Below are 16,097 nucleotides of genomic sequence, written 5' to 3' on the forward strand. Positions count from 1 at the left end.
CTATATAATTGTGTAACACATAAAAATCACTGTGAAGGGCAGTGCACTTACTGAAAAAGGTTTTTTCGCATTGTTGTGTTCAGAGATGCATAATTTCCTGACCCGCGGGTCAGTAAGATTCCCGCCCGTCGCTCATTGTAAACAATAACTTTGAAATGCGTGTGCGACCTGACACGTGCGAACGAAAATTAAATCAGTCGCTGTTCATAATTTTTTTCAAAGGTTCAAAAAAAGTAATTTTTTTTATTGCATATTATGAAAGTATAGTAACTCAAGATTGTTGTCTGTAAATAGGAAGTCAATCGGAGCAAAACTCACAAAGATATAGCTTTGTAAGTAGGCGGGTCTCGAACGACTACCTGAGCTGTAATCCCTGAGCGGGGAAGACAGCAACAAAAACTTTAAACACGTTTTTCTCAAATCGATGTTTTTTGAGTCGGTGCACTCTGTATCTCAAAATCTATTCAACCGATCGTTCTCAAATTTTTTACAGTATTTCCTTACATAATTTATGAGGTAACCCTGTCGAGATTTTTTCGTTTTTGATTTTTTTTTTTTATTATTATTAACAACAATAGTCATGAACTTTGGCCAAAAATCGGTATTTTCACTTTCAAGTTTTGTAAAAAGTTCAAAAATTATAAAAAAAATTGAAAAACTGGACAGGGATACCTAGCCCCTCTAGGGGCTATTCTATAAAAATTGATGGAAAAACTTTGGGTATTTCATATCAGATTATCCAGTGCTGAGGTATGACGTGCACCGCAAAATGTATTTTTTCTGAGACGCCTGCGAAGAATTGCTGCCATTCGGTCAATTTTCAATATTTTTCAACCAATATTTCACAGAATATAGTTTAATTACTACTCTTTAATGTACAATAATCAGAAATAAATTTACTTTCACCGTGCGCCCAAAAAAAAATCTGTAAAAACCTGTTTTTTTCTCCCTTTAAAACCCTACCCCCCCCCTTAAATGCAACTAATGTAGTGGCTAAGGCTTGAGCTAAGTAATAGCAATACGGGCCTTTTATTCCGAACCCTAAACATAGTTTGTCCAAATGATCAAATGGCAGAGGCAATATTTAAGATAAGCCCAAAAGTATACAGCAAGCTTAACATGAAACGCTTGAATTAATCTGGGAATCAAAATAGAATGAACATTAAAAAGTACCGTTCTCCTTTTGGGTGGAGGAAATCAACTAGTTTCACAAATTATTACACGCTGATTATAATAACATTATTCGAAAACCAAATACGAAATCAATGAGCTATAGCTAATGATTTCAATTACAAATAAACATTAGTTTTGAACCCAAAAAATAGCTGCTTTTGCAACATGTAGTCTACTTGCAATAATGGTGGCACTTGTATCCAGGAGATTGCTTCTAATAACCGCTGCTATTTTATGCAGCTTGAGTTTAAGAATCGAATGCCGGTCGAAGTCCCGATTTACCAATATGCAGTGCGAGTCCTACAATGATACGTATGCAGCTTTTAAGAAATGCAAACTCAATTTACTGGGAAGAGGTCGCGTTGGAGCCGACATATATGTAAAGCTGTCTGAACTGCCTATAGACAACGGTTGGGTGAGTTAATATTGCTTCAAACTCGTCTTATTTTCACTTTTCACATTTTCACATTTCTAATGTACTTGAAAATTGTCCCAGATTAATTGGTCCATTTACCGCCGCTACAATGGATTTCGTCCGTTTTTGTACAATGTCAGCGCAGACCTCTGCCAGCTATTAGGAAATTCGAATGTTTTGTCGTTTCAAGGACTCGTTATGAATGCCATTATGACGCGATCGAATTTAAATCACTCGTGTCCATACAACGTAAGTTAAAGATACACCAAGTGCAGTGAAGATGACTTATTTTCTACACCCACATAGCACGACATTATTGTGGATAACTTGGAGTTTTCAGATGATTTCCTCAAGAATTTGCCTCTACCGCAAGGCGACTATAAAATACAACTTCGATTTGCAACCTACAAAGTTTGGAGGGTACAGGTGACCATGTTTATAGAGAGAGCCGAATAAAATATATCCAACCATTAATAAACAAGCGAAACGAGACTTCTTTTCACATATTCTTTATATATTTAGCAATTTTCTTTTGATTACAAAGTTTACGTTCAATACAATAAAAATTTCACAATTTGCGAATGCCTTTCTTGTGCATTTGCGTTTCTTGAAATGTTTTGCTGAGTTTAATGAGATTGTTGTGCAAAGCAATGTTAGATACAGTGTTTTTGGTGAACAACGCATAAAAACAGTAAACTTTCTTGGCAATAAAAACTTTGAACACATCAAAATCTTTTAAAAAAGTTTTATTACTCCCTATGTGGTAAAACAGACAATGCAATACCACCTTTTAATAATTGTATAGTTTAAATCGTAAATGCTTTGCTGGCTTAGTCTAGACCTTGACTTTATAGCTTAAGTAGTTGTGTTGGATTGGCGTAAAATCATTGAATGGCACGTATCAAACTCATGCGTATGAATGGACAAACAAAATAGAAGAACACTTTTGGGGACAAGTCTAGATAGAATGATTTTGATTGTTTGATTGGGTTATAATAGCATAAAAGTACGTTCTTAGGGTCTTTACTAGTATGAAACTTAGCTAAGATGCTGCTTGCATATGAATATAGAATGGCATATGTATGTAGACTTAGACTATCCGCTCTCGGTTGCGGATTAAATTAAGATGATGCAGATTGATAAATATGAAATGTCGTGTGACAGTTTAGAGACAGAACCGATCCTGCACAATAGACGCTGTTCGTCCAATTTCTTACTCTGTTTTCTGTCCCCTTTTTTACACTCTTCTTATTTGATAATTAACTATTCCTAATTTATATTTATAGGTATGAATGTGTGTATCTAGACTTAAAAATGTATATGGCGGCGTCGTTCGTATTTACAGTTCTTTTCGGTCACTAATATATCGCACATTTGATTAACTTAAACTAAACGGACCTCCCTTGAGGGGAACACAATTCAAGTCGGTTCACTGCAATTCACAAATTCGAGTTAAATTAATTAAATAAAACAGAAACTAAAAAACAATTAACATCCACTGTTTGACGACTAATACTTTCAGCCAGCCGGACATTATTAAGGCGGCTTCAGTGTTAACACTCGAACTCGTTGGCCGTGATTGCGCTCAGATCCTTCATGAGGCCCTCCAGATTGGCCATTTCCTGGTTAAGCTCCTCGGTGGATGTGCTGGGGGCAAGTCTTTGAATCTCATCGGTTGAGTGCACTACCGAGCCACCGCCCTGAAGACGATTGGGCGTGGCAGCCGAGAAAGATGGTTTCTTATAGGGCGATTGGTTTTGTGGACGTATTGTGACGGCGGGAGCTGCAGATGATTGCATTGAGATGAGTTATTGTACTTTGATTGGACTGCTAAAAATACTCACTATGCTTGTTAACGGGGGTGGCTCCACCAGTGGGTGGTGGACCCGGCACACTGAAGCTCTTCAGAGGATGACCACGCTTAGAACTTTCAATGGTGGACACACATCCATTGCCTGCAGCCGCATTTCCCGCGTTGCTGTAAAATATTGGCAAAATAGGATACCATTTAATGGAAGAATTTATATTTATTCAAAACTTTTGGATGCTACTAAACAAAAACCAAGACGGGTTTAAACAACAATGGGACATTGGGGACTCCTCTTGGCCACCGACCGACTGCAGTGGCCCAGAAAGCGCAGCTTCCGCGATTGCTGAATCTGCTGCGCCAGCCGGGCCAACCGGATGTACGGCTGGCGATCGGTGACGGACATCACGTTCCACGTGTAGGTGGCCAACTCGGTGATGGTGGCCGCGGTGCGCATGCTGTAGACGCCCTTGTACTGATGGTTAATCAGGATCTCGTCCAAGCGGAATTTGTTCATAAAATTGAGGAACGGCGAGGGCGAAGCCATTAGCAGGAGCTGCTGCTCGACACGCCGTGGCAGCGTTTTGTTGTCAAGCTTGATTACCCTGCTCGACGGTCCGTGCACCAAGTTGACCTGCAAGCTGGGATCGATCCGCCCCCAACGCGTCCTTGAGCACATTCTCGTATCTTGGCCTTCTTCGCAGCGTAGATCAAAAACTAGGGGAATTTTGTAGAATTTCTATCTCCGAAATGTGTTCACATGCCAATGGGAGAGCCGATAACTAAAAAACCCAACTAAAGCACCGCCCACTTTACTTACCAGAAGTTGGCATCGTAGCCTCCGTAAGGATGCTCCGGGGTCTGCGCCATCGAGTTGCTTTGCGGCTGGGTGAGACTCTGCTGCGAGAGACCAGCCTCCATGGTCATGTGGGATCGATTTTGGTGGCTATATTGGGTGCGCGGGTACTGAGGTCGCTCCATTGTTCCGTTCATTGAAGTGGCTGTTGAAGAAAGGTGGCTTTAATTTTGAGTCATCTTACGAAGAGGTGGCTGTGACTCACTCATATATCCTGGCACATAGGACCGCTTGTCCAGGGAATTGGCATGACCTGGCACTGGCGTCTCCACCTCGTATTCGCTGTGCACCACGGATCGTGGCAGGGTGAGGGCACCACTGCTCGAGGCTCCATCGCTGCAGACGGGTGTCACAGTGTGCAAGCCCTTGTCTATGTTTTTCAGCTCCATTTGATCGTGGTGTATCCATAGATCTGGTGGCTTGGGCACGCCCACATTGTTCTTTTGGTAGCTGCAAATGCATAAAGATTAGTTAGTTAAGCTATGTTGATAATATGGTTTTTAGAAACCCACCTCTTCTTTGTGTGTTCTGGCGAAGATTGTGGCTTACGTCGGCAGAGCAATAGGACGCCCAAGAGCACCACAAGTAACACCACAGCAGTGGCTGCTATAATGATGTACAGCAGCTTCTCGTTGTCGATTCCCTTGGCAATGGTGTCAGGCTCCTGCATGGTGACGGCTGCACTTGTGGTGTATGATACTAGAGCCGAGAAGGGAGCATTATTAGTCCCCTTGGTGGTTCTGGCCTGAACCTTAAAGTAGTACGTGGTGTAAGGTTTCAGATTTGGAAGCATGAGCATAGTTTCTTCGCCGGCAAATGCTTCAACTGCCCAGTCGCGATCTCTCTTCGTGGTGTCGGTGGTGTAGTAGATATTGTACCCGGTTATCTGACCAAGAGTATGCTTTGGAGGGATCCACTGGACGATCACCGTGGGCGGATTCAACTCATCCAAGCGTACAGTAACCTCGCGAGGCGGAGTAACCGGAACATTCTGATATGTACTATTCAATACAGACATCGACCAGGAGGACTCTCTGCGCCCTTTGACCACCTTAACTGCAAACTCGTACTGCGTATTGGGTCGCAGGTCATTTATCATGCAGTTGAGATCCGTGGTGTTGTGGTAGCGATAGCGATTGGATCCCGTGATGCCATAGCTAACCGTATAGTGGCGATTATCGGTTACATGCTGATTTTTGTTCAGCATCGTGTCAATCCAGTAGACCACAATCGAGGAGCTGGACATGGTGATAGCTCGCAGACCGACCGGAACCTCTAGAGGAGTCGGTGCGTCCACAGGCTCCTCGTCGCGTGTCTTGATATTGTCATAAATAGGCGGACCATCGCCCTTAACATTTCTAGCTCTTAGCGACACCACATAATCCATATTTGACTCTAGACTCTTGAGTACATGATAGCGCTCAGTCTCCTTTAGCTCGATGGTGTTCTCATCGGGAATTCCACGGCCCCAGCCCAACACATAGTTGCGTATCTTGATTTCCGGGTGCTGTGGTGGACCCCAATGCAGCGCAATATTGTTGGCACCAGGGTGAATGCTTATCCAAATGGGTTTGCCCGGAACTTGGGTCTCGTCTAGATCGTTCTCCAGGGTGTTGGCACGATACCATTCCGTAAAAGGTCCCGATCCGTTCACAGTCATTGCAGCAATCTTCACCTGGTACTCGGCATTGCGGTCCAAGTTGCTCAACTCGAAGTAACGAATATTGGCAGGAGTACTCTTCACCTGGGGTGCGTCCTTGAACTTGCGATAGCGAATCTTGTAGCCCGTTATCTGGCCATTGCGATCTTCCTCTGCAGGCGGCTCCCAGTGGACGGTTATGGACTATTGTGGTAATATAATTAACGCGTGAAATGTATTTGGACTTCATATCTACTTACACTGGAGCTGGTCACTTCCAGAGTAACATTGTTAGGGGGTTCCGACGGCGTGGAGGAAAACGTCTTCACACGGATCTCTGCGGAGGAGTCACCCATTCCGTTTCGATTAAAAGGCACTACTGAAATCACGTAATCCGTGTGGGGACGCAACTCCGTAAGAATGGCTTCCGAAGCAGTGCTATCGTGATATAAATCAGCACCACTGTCGTTCTGTAAGTAAGATGGTCGGCATGTAAGCATTATGTTTATAGTGCTAGAAGTCTTTTGTATCTCACCTCGGAATAGTAGACTCGATACTTGAGTATCTCTCCATTGGTTACCGTGGGCTCTTCCCATTTGACGAAGATCTCTTTGTGACTACGGGCATATCCTTCAAAGCTGCGTGGTGGACCTGCAATGTTCACCTCCGGTTGGGTACTCACTTCTAGTGGAGCAGAAGATGCGCCGCTGCCGAAATTGGTATTGGCTTCCACTCGGAACTGATAGGTTCTGCCGGGCAGCAGCGATTGAATATTGACTTGCTGATCGTCATGAGACTTGGTAACCATTTTTTGCTCCCTAAAATGGTTTGAAACATTCAATTATTGAATTCCATAATAAAGTTATTACATTCAATTGTTATTATATTCTGAAATATATAATCTTAATTTTGTATAATCCTATTCTTTGTATAATCCTATTTTTCAAAAACGTTAAGTAATTATCAAGAAAAGATATGTCATAAAATATTGTGCTTTTATAGGATAGTTACATATTCTTTGAAGGATTTCGTTTTTCTAAGAGAAATGAATTTCTGCAATCTCATTTGCAATTCTCACTCAAACACCTTGTTTGAGGGCGGGCAGGAAATGGCCACAGGATGGAAGCCAGACAGAAAGCTAGATTCAATCGAAAGCAAAATCATTTCCGCTTCGCTGAGGAGATGAAGCCGTTGGGCGATTGGCTAACTATGCAAACAGGGTTAATCTCTGCTAATTGCTGGCTAATGGAGCGGATGATAATTATGCGGGCAATGCGATGATTTCCCGCCACTCACCTCTCGCTGTTGTTCATCTTGTAGTAGACCGTGTAGTAGACCACGTCGCCGGCGTTTTGGAGTGGTTCCACCCAGCTGAGGGTCACAAATCGGGACTTCACTATCTGGGCCACCAGATCGCGCGGCTGGCTGGGCAATCGGGCCTGGAGTCCGCTGTCCAACGGCTTGGCACCTGGATGCGGAGCACTCGGATCCTGTTCGGGGGAATCTGGGGAAGCAGGGGATTGTTTTTGCTGCTGGGATTTCTTGCTCTTGGCCGGCTGCCAGGAGTCCAGTATTTTCTGTGCGTCCTCGCCCTGTTTGTAGGCCTCCAGCAGAGCCTCCTTAGCTGGATCGTCCTCGTCATAGTCATCGTCATCGTCCTCGTAACTCTTGGATTGGTTCTCCAGCGGCAAAGCACTTCCCGCATTTAGGATATTGAATCTGCGGTCGTTGAGCGGCTGCTCAAATTTGGGAAGCTTTCCGGCAGGCATCCTCAGTCGTGTCGTACCAGCGTCGTCGTCGTCTAGGTCATCGTCCTCGTCCGGAAAGGGAAAACTGCCGCCGGACTTGGTTCGCAGCTGCTCACCCGAATTGAAGGGTTTGCGACGCTTGGTCAGATTGTCAAAGGTCTGGAGGGATTTGGTGGAGTGGCCTTGGGATTTTCGTTTTTTGATTTTCACTTTGGGAGTGGGATTTGTTGGTGGTTGGATGGTTGTGATTGGGGTGATTTGGGTGATATTAAATGGAAATGAGGCGAGGATAAAGGAAATAAAAGAACAAACGAAATAAACAATAAGTTAATAAATTATATTCGAAATTAATAAAATTCATTTCATGTGGTTAAATATTAATAATGTGTAATGAAATCTCTCTTGTGAGCTCAATAAATAATGTATTCACTTCACTTAAGCCGATTGACTGCTTACATTGTTTAAACCTATTAAATGTGTGCAGTTAATCTGCTGAATGGTGAGCAAGTTTAAAACCATTCAAACAAAAGAGATTTCCATATTTGAAGATAAAATAATCTGAGTAATTTAATTTATCACTATACAAACAATACACACATAGACGCATAGGAAATTATTTTACAAAAGCAGGATGAATGAAAGGATATTTGTACAACAAGGTGAGACAGGAGGAGTTGGGCTTTTCGGCTTTGAATTTCAATGGGTCAATTTACAGGCCTACAAGAGGCGCCAATCGTTTAAGCGGCACAAATACTGGACACCGAGCTAGTTCTACTTTGGCTACATCTCCAGAAATTCCACTCACCTCCTTGCGGAACGACCCGCAGACGAGCTGCAGCATGGACACTGCCGGCGGCATTGGTGCCCACGCACTGGAACATGCCAGCATCGGAGTTGAGGAGTCCGAGGATCTTCAGGTTGTGACCATCCACCAGCTGCATGTAGTCATTGGGCGTTATGAGATCTCCGTTCTTGAGCCACCTAATAAGGGGCTTTGGTTTTCCCCAGATATCGCACTTCAGTTCCGGTTCGTCCTTCTCGTGGGCAGTGGTATCCTTGGGCGCCTTGATGAACTTAGGTGGCTCCTGCACCTGCACCGTGGCCTGAGCATCGAGAGAATCCACCGTATTGCTGGCGCGGCACTGGTAGTTCCCTGAATCAATGTCCTCGGCACTGGAGATTTGCAGCGAGCCCGTTCCAACGATGGAGAAGCGCGAGTCCAGGTCGTTAAAGTCCAGATCCATGCCATTTCGCAGCCACTTAATCTGCGGCTTTGGCACTCCGTTGGCCACACAGTCCAGGGTGACGGTGTCGCCCTCCCGCACGGTTTTCGGTGAAGGTCCCACCAGGAACGATGGAGCCACTGAGTTCTCGGCACCCGGCTCACTGGGTTTCTTGATGTTCAAGTTCGTTTTGCTGCTTAGCCGCGAGGAGCTGCCGGAAGTCACGTTGCACTGGTAGGACCCCCGATCCGATGGGCCCACTTCGTCGATCTCTAACGCTCCGTTGGGCAGCACTACCATGCGCAACTTGTCCACGGGCAGTGGCAGGTCATCCTTGAGCCACTGCACCGAGTGCTTAACGCCCTCCTGCCAGTTGGCCTCGCCCAGCATGCAGCGGAAGTAGGCCGTCTGACCCGGCAGCAGGTAGGTCTCCAGGAAGTCCTGATTCAGATCTGGCTGCCGGGCAATGGCCACCAGTGCGGGTCGACTGAGTATGCTGCCCACGCCCTCGGCGGACAACAGGCACTGGTAGGCTCCCGTCAGTCCACGGTTCTCCTCGACGGAGCTGATGTAGAGTGATCCATTCTTCAGTTGCGTGCGAAACGTGTCGCCCACGATGACCAGGTCCTGCCCATCAGGTCCTCGCCACCGGATGCTCACTGAGCTGGGCGAGCTGGCCTTGCCTTTGCCTGCGCGTCCCGTGGATGCAGTGCCCCCACACTGGAGCAGCACCGAGTGGCCCTCGGGCACCACGGCATCCTGCGGCTCCAAGGTGAACGAGAGCGCTGCAAAAAAAGAGTGAACAGAGTGGTTGATATTAATGCACTGCCAGAATAAAGTGCTAGTATATAGTAGAGTATATATAATAAAGGCCAATAAATTAATTCTTTTTTAATATGTTTTTGTTGGTTAACCATTTATTATGGGATTATGTATAGATCCGTTTTATTAACAGATAATGGGAGGATGCCGTCATACAGCTTGTATATGATTCTTTACAATGATACCCAATTCCTTATGGAACTAGATTTTTTTCCGAGTGGCGTGGGCACAGGCGTTTGGGGTTTGTGCTACGGCTCAAGTCGGACGCCCCCAGTTTACCGGAGTGTGCCTCCACTCGAGGAACGGCAGCTTCTGCAATCTGTCAACTTGTAAACATGGCTGAATAATTGAGGCTACAAAGGCCAACTCTCTCTCGAAGGCATGCAGCGGCGAAGGCAGGGGCGGAGTCTGAGTCTGAGGGAATTGCAAAGGGGTCGCCGGAGGCACGCAAATATTTGCATTTCCACTTTGGCTGGGCTCGACGGGATAGAGGACCATCTGAATGCCATGGCACCGGAGCATGAGAGGGTGGCAGGACCTGCCAATGAATAACCCAACATGCCTGAAAGAAAAATCGGGTAATGCAAGGGGCTCCTTGCCTGATATCCTCAAAGGCTTAGATGCCGAGGATAAAGGTGATACAGACGGGCTGCAAGAGCTGGGACTTTTAGCCATTAAAAGCTAAGCTTGATAGCCAATTGTTTTTAATTTATATTGATTATATGACATAATACATACACGAGAGATTTTCAATGCCTAAACTTTACTTTAAAAACATATTTGCGAGCTGTGTAAATATTCGACTTTAATCTCTATTCAAGCTAAATAATACAGCAATGCTAAAAGCCTAGATAGAAATTTTTTTGAGTCATCACTGGACGAAATAAATTATATATAAATGGGAACAACCTTAATTAGACATCGAGCTTCGACGAAGAGAAGCGTGAGTTAAATGCCGCTGGAATGATGACTTAATTTACGAGATTTATTCAGCTGTACAAGCGACTTATGCGTCATGAATTACACATTACATTTCATTGCAATTCAGTGTGCGAGGAGTCAGGAATCAGGACTCAGAACTCCGGACTTGGCATTTAGGATACAGACTGCACCTGCTCTGGACTGCTGGGCTGTTTCCCTGCGGATCAGAATCACATTTCCATATTCCCGCTGACCGTCCGTGAACTTAGGTCTTTTGCCAGGAATTCCACAGAAGTATGCCTGCCATTTATTCGCTTTGTTTCCGCCCTCCACCCCTTTTTCCACCTCCTCCAAGTGGCCTGAAGTTCTGAGCGAAAGTTGGAGCCGAGTTATGCGAACACTGTGCAGGGGGTTTGGGCTTCCATATTAACTCGACTCAATTCTATTAGGCTAAACTACTTACAATCCTCCGCAGCTGGCCGCGTGAGTGTTCCGTGTATTTCTCATTTTATTCGAGTATTTCAGACTCAACGTGTGGCTTTTACGGTTATTGCTTTTGGGGTCTTGGTTTGATGGAGCCGAACCTCAACTCTTTTTTATTCCCTTGCACATTTCACTTGATGAAATTGCGTTTTTTAAAGCATTTTCCCCCCTCTTACCTTCGATATGTCTGCTTTTGTTTATGCCCGGCTTTTAGGAGCTGTTAAGACAAACATGCAGGCATAAAGACAAGAAATGGGCGCGTAATTGATCTATATAATTTACCATATATACCCTGCTATATATGTACATATGACACTTTTAACCCCCGTCAACTGTCAAGGTGAACTGAGCTGCATGAAATCTAGAATTCGAGTGAGTTTACTTTCAGACAGCTGCAGTTCAACTGCTACCTGCACTTTTCACCCCTTTTGTTCTCCATTTTTTTCATGCAACTGCAACTCAATTTCGAGGCACAGACCCGCATTTTGGCCACGGGGTTGCATATATGTACATATATTTGTGGAATTTTTAAAGCTTATTAAACAATTATTCGGGGAGAATGTCTGGTCCTAAATCAAATGGAGACATCTCGCTACTATTCGGGTTTTATGGCTTCTTCGCAGCAGCAGGGAGCTGAATCCAATTAAAAACTTTATTGCTCGAATTGATTTTTATTGTACGCCTCTTTGGCAGCAGATAAATAGAGAAAGGGAGATACAATTTCGAAAGTCGGAGGGGAGAAGAGGCTATCGCTGCTCAAAAAAAAAACCAAAAATTGTGTCAATTGGTTTTATTTCCCTCTTTCGTTTTCAGTTTTTTAGTGCGATGGAAAGTCGTTTCCATCCGTTTTTCCATGTCTCGTTATCTATTGGACGCTTTTAATTATGACAGTGGGGGCGGGGTGGTGCCACGCCCATGCACTCACACACATGCATGGAAAAAAAGCATAATTAATAAATTAAACCAATTATATACAAAAGGCTCGATTTGAAGTGGCATTTCATTAAAACTGTAATTGCAAAGAGATATTGATTTGCGTTTCGGGATGCTGAAAGAGCTCAATTAATTACGGAGTTGCGGATTTTATTATTATAATAATTATTCCGCACTTGCAAAAGATAAAACCTAGACTTTTGTGCAAATGCAAGTTTGGTGCGCCCTTCGAAGCTTAGGAAAGGCGCATTATTATTTCAGAATACACTCCCTATATTAAGAATTTTGTTGTAAACCTTACCTTATGCATTTTTGTCAAACTGTTGTTGGCCTTTGTCTGCTGTAACAAAACAAAAAACGGCTACAGGAAACGAACCCTTTTTGCCTTATTTGAAATACACCCCCAACTCAACGCCTCACCTCAAAGTTTTTACGGGCTTTTTGCATCGTGAAAATCCTTTTTTGCGGCGGGCAAATTAAAATAAATACAAACAAAAAAAAGGGGGAAAAGGCAGCAAGTTAAAGCTGAAAAAAGAGTTGATTTGCTTTAATTGAGCAAACATTTTGTACAAATTTTGCTTTTCAATTGAGTTTGCCATTTCCGTAATTACGCGCGACGCGTTCATTGAATCAAATTAAACAATTATGTATCAGTCAGATTTGTGCGTTCGTTTTCCTAGAAATTCCACTTTAAAAATTGGAGCTCCGCGTCCGAAGATGGAAAAATGGCTTAATTGAGTTTAATTGTTGCACCGGACCTACCAAATCAACTCGACAAGTCACGCAGCAGGCATTTACATAAGATTAACGACAATCAACAAAAAAAGGAGAAAGAGAAAAATTTGAAATTTCAAAATGAATTTGATGCACTTTGCTGGATGCTGTTTGAGTCGAAAAGTGATCCGCATCCGTGGCCACAGAAAGCGAGGGAGTGGGAAGAGGGGAGCGGGTATCGGTACATGAATATTTATGATGCTCCAATGAATTTGCATATTTTACGATTTTCGTTTACAGACGATAAAGCCCAAAGAAGGAGCAGAGCAGGCTTAGATGGCGACAGTTTCCCCCCGGCTCCTTTAAAGTATAAAGTATAAACACAACTCGCTTTTGCCGTATGCAAATTGCAGTATGTTGGTCGATAAAAAATTAGCAGTTCGCTGGCGAGGACTTTGTAAACATTGGACTAGTGAAAAATGCCTGACCAGGAAAGACATGACAGTTTTGTGCGAGGTGAGGAAAAATTAGATGCACTGAAAGAAAACTGCACTTTTCAACGATATATATTAAGAAACAATCATTCCTTAATGTTTGTTTAGTGTTTGTATCATTTTAAACAGCTTTTCTTTTTTAAGACACAAATTCCTTTTCTTCAGAGCGGTAAATATACATACATGAAACCGCAGCAACAGGCCGCTGTTCGCCTGGGAAAAACATCTATTTAAATTTCAGTACACTCACATGATTTCCAATCAAACAGCAGAGCCTGCGGAGCAGCCAATCAAATTAGCATATGGCCAAAAAAGGAGAAAACTCCCTAAAAAGGAGCCAGGAGCCAGCAGCCACACGCAAGAGAGGCGCACAATTAGCCAGAAATTTCCATTTGCCAGTCAGGCGATTCCCCGGGCAAACAGAAAACAGAAAGCAGAAAATATTTTAAGAGACAAACAAAATGAGAAAAATTTCGCATATCAGCGGACCACGATCGCAGAGGGGAGCGCAGATGGGAGGCCATTAGAGCCAGCTAATGGTAGCACCTTTTAAGGTTAAATTGGGCAGGCCGAGGCTCCAAACTGGCCGCCTTATCGCTGGCCAAATTTATGCACAGCTCGCAAACTAAGGGTTAAATGTGCCAATAAGCCAAATGCGGGCGGGTGTATCCGAATGACGCGGCTCACCGGGGCACAGCCACACGAGATGGGACACAGGATAAGGCAGCAGCCTCTCCTAACGAGAAGGTACCCTATGTTCAGTACTTGAAGCAAAAAATATATTAACTAAGAATACCTTTGCGATAACACTAAGGAAATAGCATAAGTCAGCAGTTGGTAACGGAAGAACTTTGATGAATTCGTTACTAGCCAAAAAAGGCTCTAACCATGGCCAAAAAACACAATACCCCTTTCTTCACTTGGAAAATCCAGGGTACACTAAGCCGAAAATCGCCAACTAAAATCTGTTAGCTTCGCAGCAGTTGGCCGCATTTGCATTTTGTGCCCCACTATCGAAATGCGCATCGCACGCTCACGCGACTCGAAAAGGCCCACAGGCTGCACTCGCCACAGCAGCAGCGCCTAAAGTCGCAACTGCAACTGCAGCAGCAGCAGTTGCAGCAGCAGCAGCAACATCGACTTCGGGCGAAGAGCTGGGCATCCGTCCGCCATCGATTGGCTTGCCAATGTTGATTTTCCGTTTGGTTGGTTCACCTCCAAACGCCAGTTCCCCCTCCAAAAGCCAAAAAAAAATAAAGGAAATGCGCCTGCAAAATAAGAAGGAAAACGCAAATGTATGCAGAAAAAAAAACAAGAAGAAAAAAAAGGCCGAAAAGGAAAGAGTAAGGGAAGAAGAAAAATAAATAAAATTGCTGCGAACGGAAACTGCATCGCCAACGACTGCATTGACCCCTTTTCCACCCACGTGCGTGTGAATTCGCCATGGAGGCAGTTGCTCCTTCCTTTCACCCAACCCAACTCCTGCTCCTGCCCCTCACCTGGCCCACTTGGTGGGTCGTTTGCTGCAGGAGTTCCCCCGAAGGAAAAACGAAAGAAAATCGCATTGCTCACGTTGGCCAAAGTGCAAAATGCGCAGGGGAAACGAAAGCAAAAAATTAAACCAAATTGGATGAATATTTAATTGGCTAGCGAGGATCGCGGCGGAAGGAGAAGATTAAAGTGTGTACCACTCGGAATAATAATGCATCCTCAGGCTTTTAAAAGTCATCAGATGGAATGTTAGGGAGGTTTCCACATACAATCGATTTAGTTAAAAGGGTCAAGTGGTAGAATAGGGTCTCAGTTGGCCCGAGTATCCAATGAATTTTAATTTATCTCGAAATGTCCACTAAGTGGACTGAATATTAAGCACCCCGATCTCAAACTTGTTATTTGTAATCAATCTGAAACTATTTCTATATAGCAAGAACGTTCACTTAGATATAATTTATAATACCTTAAACTTTTCATTGTATTGACTTGTAAATTAAGTTTTCATTTGCTGGTAGGTGTACGGATAGACACACAATTTTCTCTTTTGATCATAAACCAATTCGCACTTAAGCACAGTTTTCTGCTCGATTGACTGTCACTTTCTTCGTTTTGATTAACACCTTATGCGACACTTTTCACTCGACCCACTAACTAAGCCACAAAATGGCAAGACCAAAGGGGGATAGAGAAAAAAATTAAGTGAAAATCCGCCCAGTGGCTGGAAACCTTTTATGTTGAGTGGCAGTGTGTAAAACAAGAAATAAAATAATGTCAGAGAGACAGACAGATAGATGAAAAACGTGGGCCGTGACTTTGAAGAGCGACAGCAACAGCGATTCAAATGCAAAAGCTGCAGGACAAAGTCAAAGCCGCAATGCCACCAATGCCGCATCCTGAATCCTGAATCCTGTTTCCCAGGCACCCAGGCACCAGCACCAACACCAACACCGTTGTAGGTCCGAAAAGCTGCACAAATATAATTATAAACGTCTGCTCGGCCATTAGGCTCTGCGTTGGAAGGCCCCTCCCCACCTCCGAGCCACCGAATACCGAAACATCCCCCAGTTTCTGCTCCAATTTGGCTTGGGGCGTGGCACTACCAACCGCCTGTATGGCTGTAGCCACCCACCCACCACCGACCACGTTGCCCATTAGATGGGTCTAAATTTAGACTGGTCTGTCTGGGCAGGTTCATGGAAATTGTCGCATCAAGTGAAAACATCAATGGAGATTTTCAATGGAGTGGGGCCAGAGCAGAGCAGCTTTGATTTTGATTCCATTTTTTATCTGCATGGCGCTTGACATTTCATGCCCTTTCAGTTCAATGGCCAGGCAAAAGGCAATCAAATTGATGACTTTACTTTTGCACCCCAAC

At 44.1% G+C, this 16,097-nt stretch overlaps 3 protein-coding genes across 4 annotated transcripts in view; 1 reads left to right on the plus strand and 2 right to left on the minus strand.

Annotated features, from left to right (window-relative positions):
- Positions 1-1,357: 1,357 nt before the first annotated feature.
- LOC122614449 lies at positions 1,358-2,044 on the plus strand. The gene is made up of 3 exons (XM_043789011.1): positions 1,358-1,588; positions 1,670-1,837; positions 1,895-2,044. The coding sequence occupies exons 1-3, from the start codon at positions 1,358-1,360 to the stop codon at positions 2,042-2,044; spliced, it is 549 nt and encodes a 182-aa protein (XP_043644946.1).
- Positions 2,045-3,021: 977 nt separating this feature from the next.
- The window catches only part of LOC122612097 (neogenin), a 34,476-nt gene continuing 21,400 nt past the window's right edge, over positions 3,022-16,097 (minus strand). Inside the window, exons 2-10 of one of the 2 annotated variants that reach the window (XM_043785480.1) lie at positions 8,444-9,646; positions 7,187-7,820; positions 6,426-6,708; positions 6,151-6,360; positions 4,764-6,094; positions 4,457-4,701; positions 4,216-4,396; positions 3,433-3,566; positions 3,022-3,371 (exon numbers count right to left, since the gene is read on the minus strand). In XM_043785480.1, the coding sequence (XP_043641415.1) occupies positions 3,142-3,371; positions 3,433-3,566; positions 4,216-4,396; positions 4,457-4,701; positions 4,764-6,094; positions 6,151-6,360; positions 6,426-6,708; positions 7,187-7,820; positions 8,444-9,646 (4,451 nt within the window). In that variant the 3' untranslated portion in view covers positions 3,022-3,141. Of the gene's footprint in view, positions 3,372-3,432; positions 3,567-4,215; positions 4,397-4,456; positions 4,702-4,763; positions 6,095-6,150; positions 6,361-6,425; positions 6,709-7,186; positions 7,848-8,443; positions 9,647-16,097 lie in introns of both variants that reach the window. The other variant, XM_043785479.1, reaches the window with a different exon arrangement.
- On the minus strand, positions 3,596-4,184 carry LOC122612099. The gene has a single exon (XM_043785483.1). The coding sequence runs from the start codon at positions 4,072-4,074 to the stop codon at positions 3,661-3,663; it is 414 nt and encodes a 137-aa protein (XP_043641418.1). The 5' UTR covers positions 4,075-4,184; the 3' UTR covers positions 3,596-3,660.

Source organism: Drosophila teissieri, chromosome 2R (assembly GCF_016746235.2).
Source record: "Drosophila teissieri strain GT53w chromosome 2R, Prin_Dtei_1.1, whole genome shotgun sequence".
NCBI lineage: Eukaryota > Metazoa > Arthropoda > Insecta > Diptera > Drosophilidae > Drosophila > Drosophila teissieri.

What these genes read in the sequence shown, in the direction of transcription:
- LOC122612099 (XM_043785483.1), bottom strand. Translation starts at nt 4,074, where the DNA reads ATGTGCTCAAGGACGCGTTGGGGGCGGATCGATCCCAGCTTGCAGGTC.
- LOC122614449 (XM_043789011.1), top strand. Translation starts at nt 1,358, where the DNA reads ATGGTGGCACTTGTATCCAGGAGATTGCTTCTAATAACCGCTGCTATT. An exon ending in TGCCTATAGACAACGGTTGG is followed by an intron (nt 1,589 to 1,669) that starts GTGAGTTAATAT and finishes AAATTGTCCCAG; the next exon opens with ATTAATTGGTCCATTTACCG. An exon ending in ATCACTCGTGTCCATACAAC is followed by an intron (nt 1,838 to 1,894) that starts GTAAGTTAAAGA and finishes ACACCCACATAG; the next exon opens with CACGACATTATTGTGGATAA.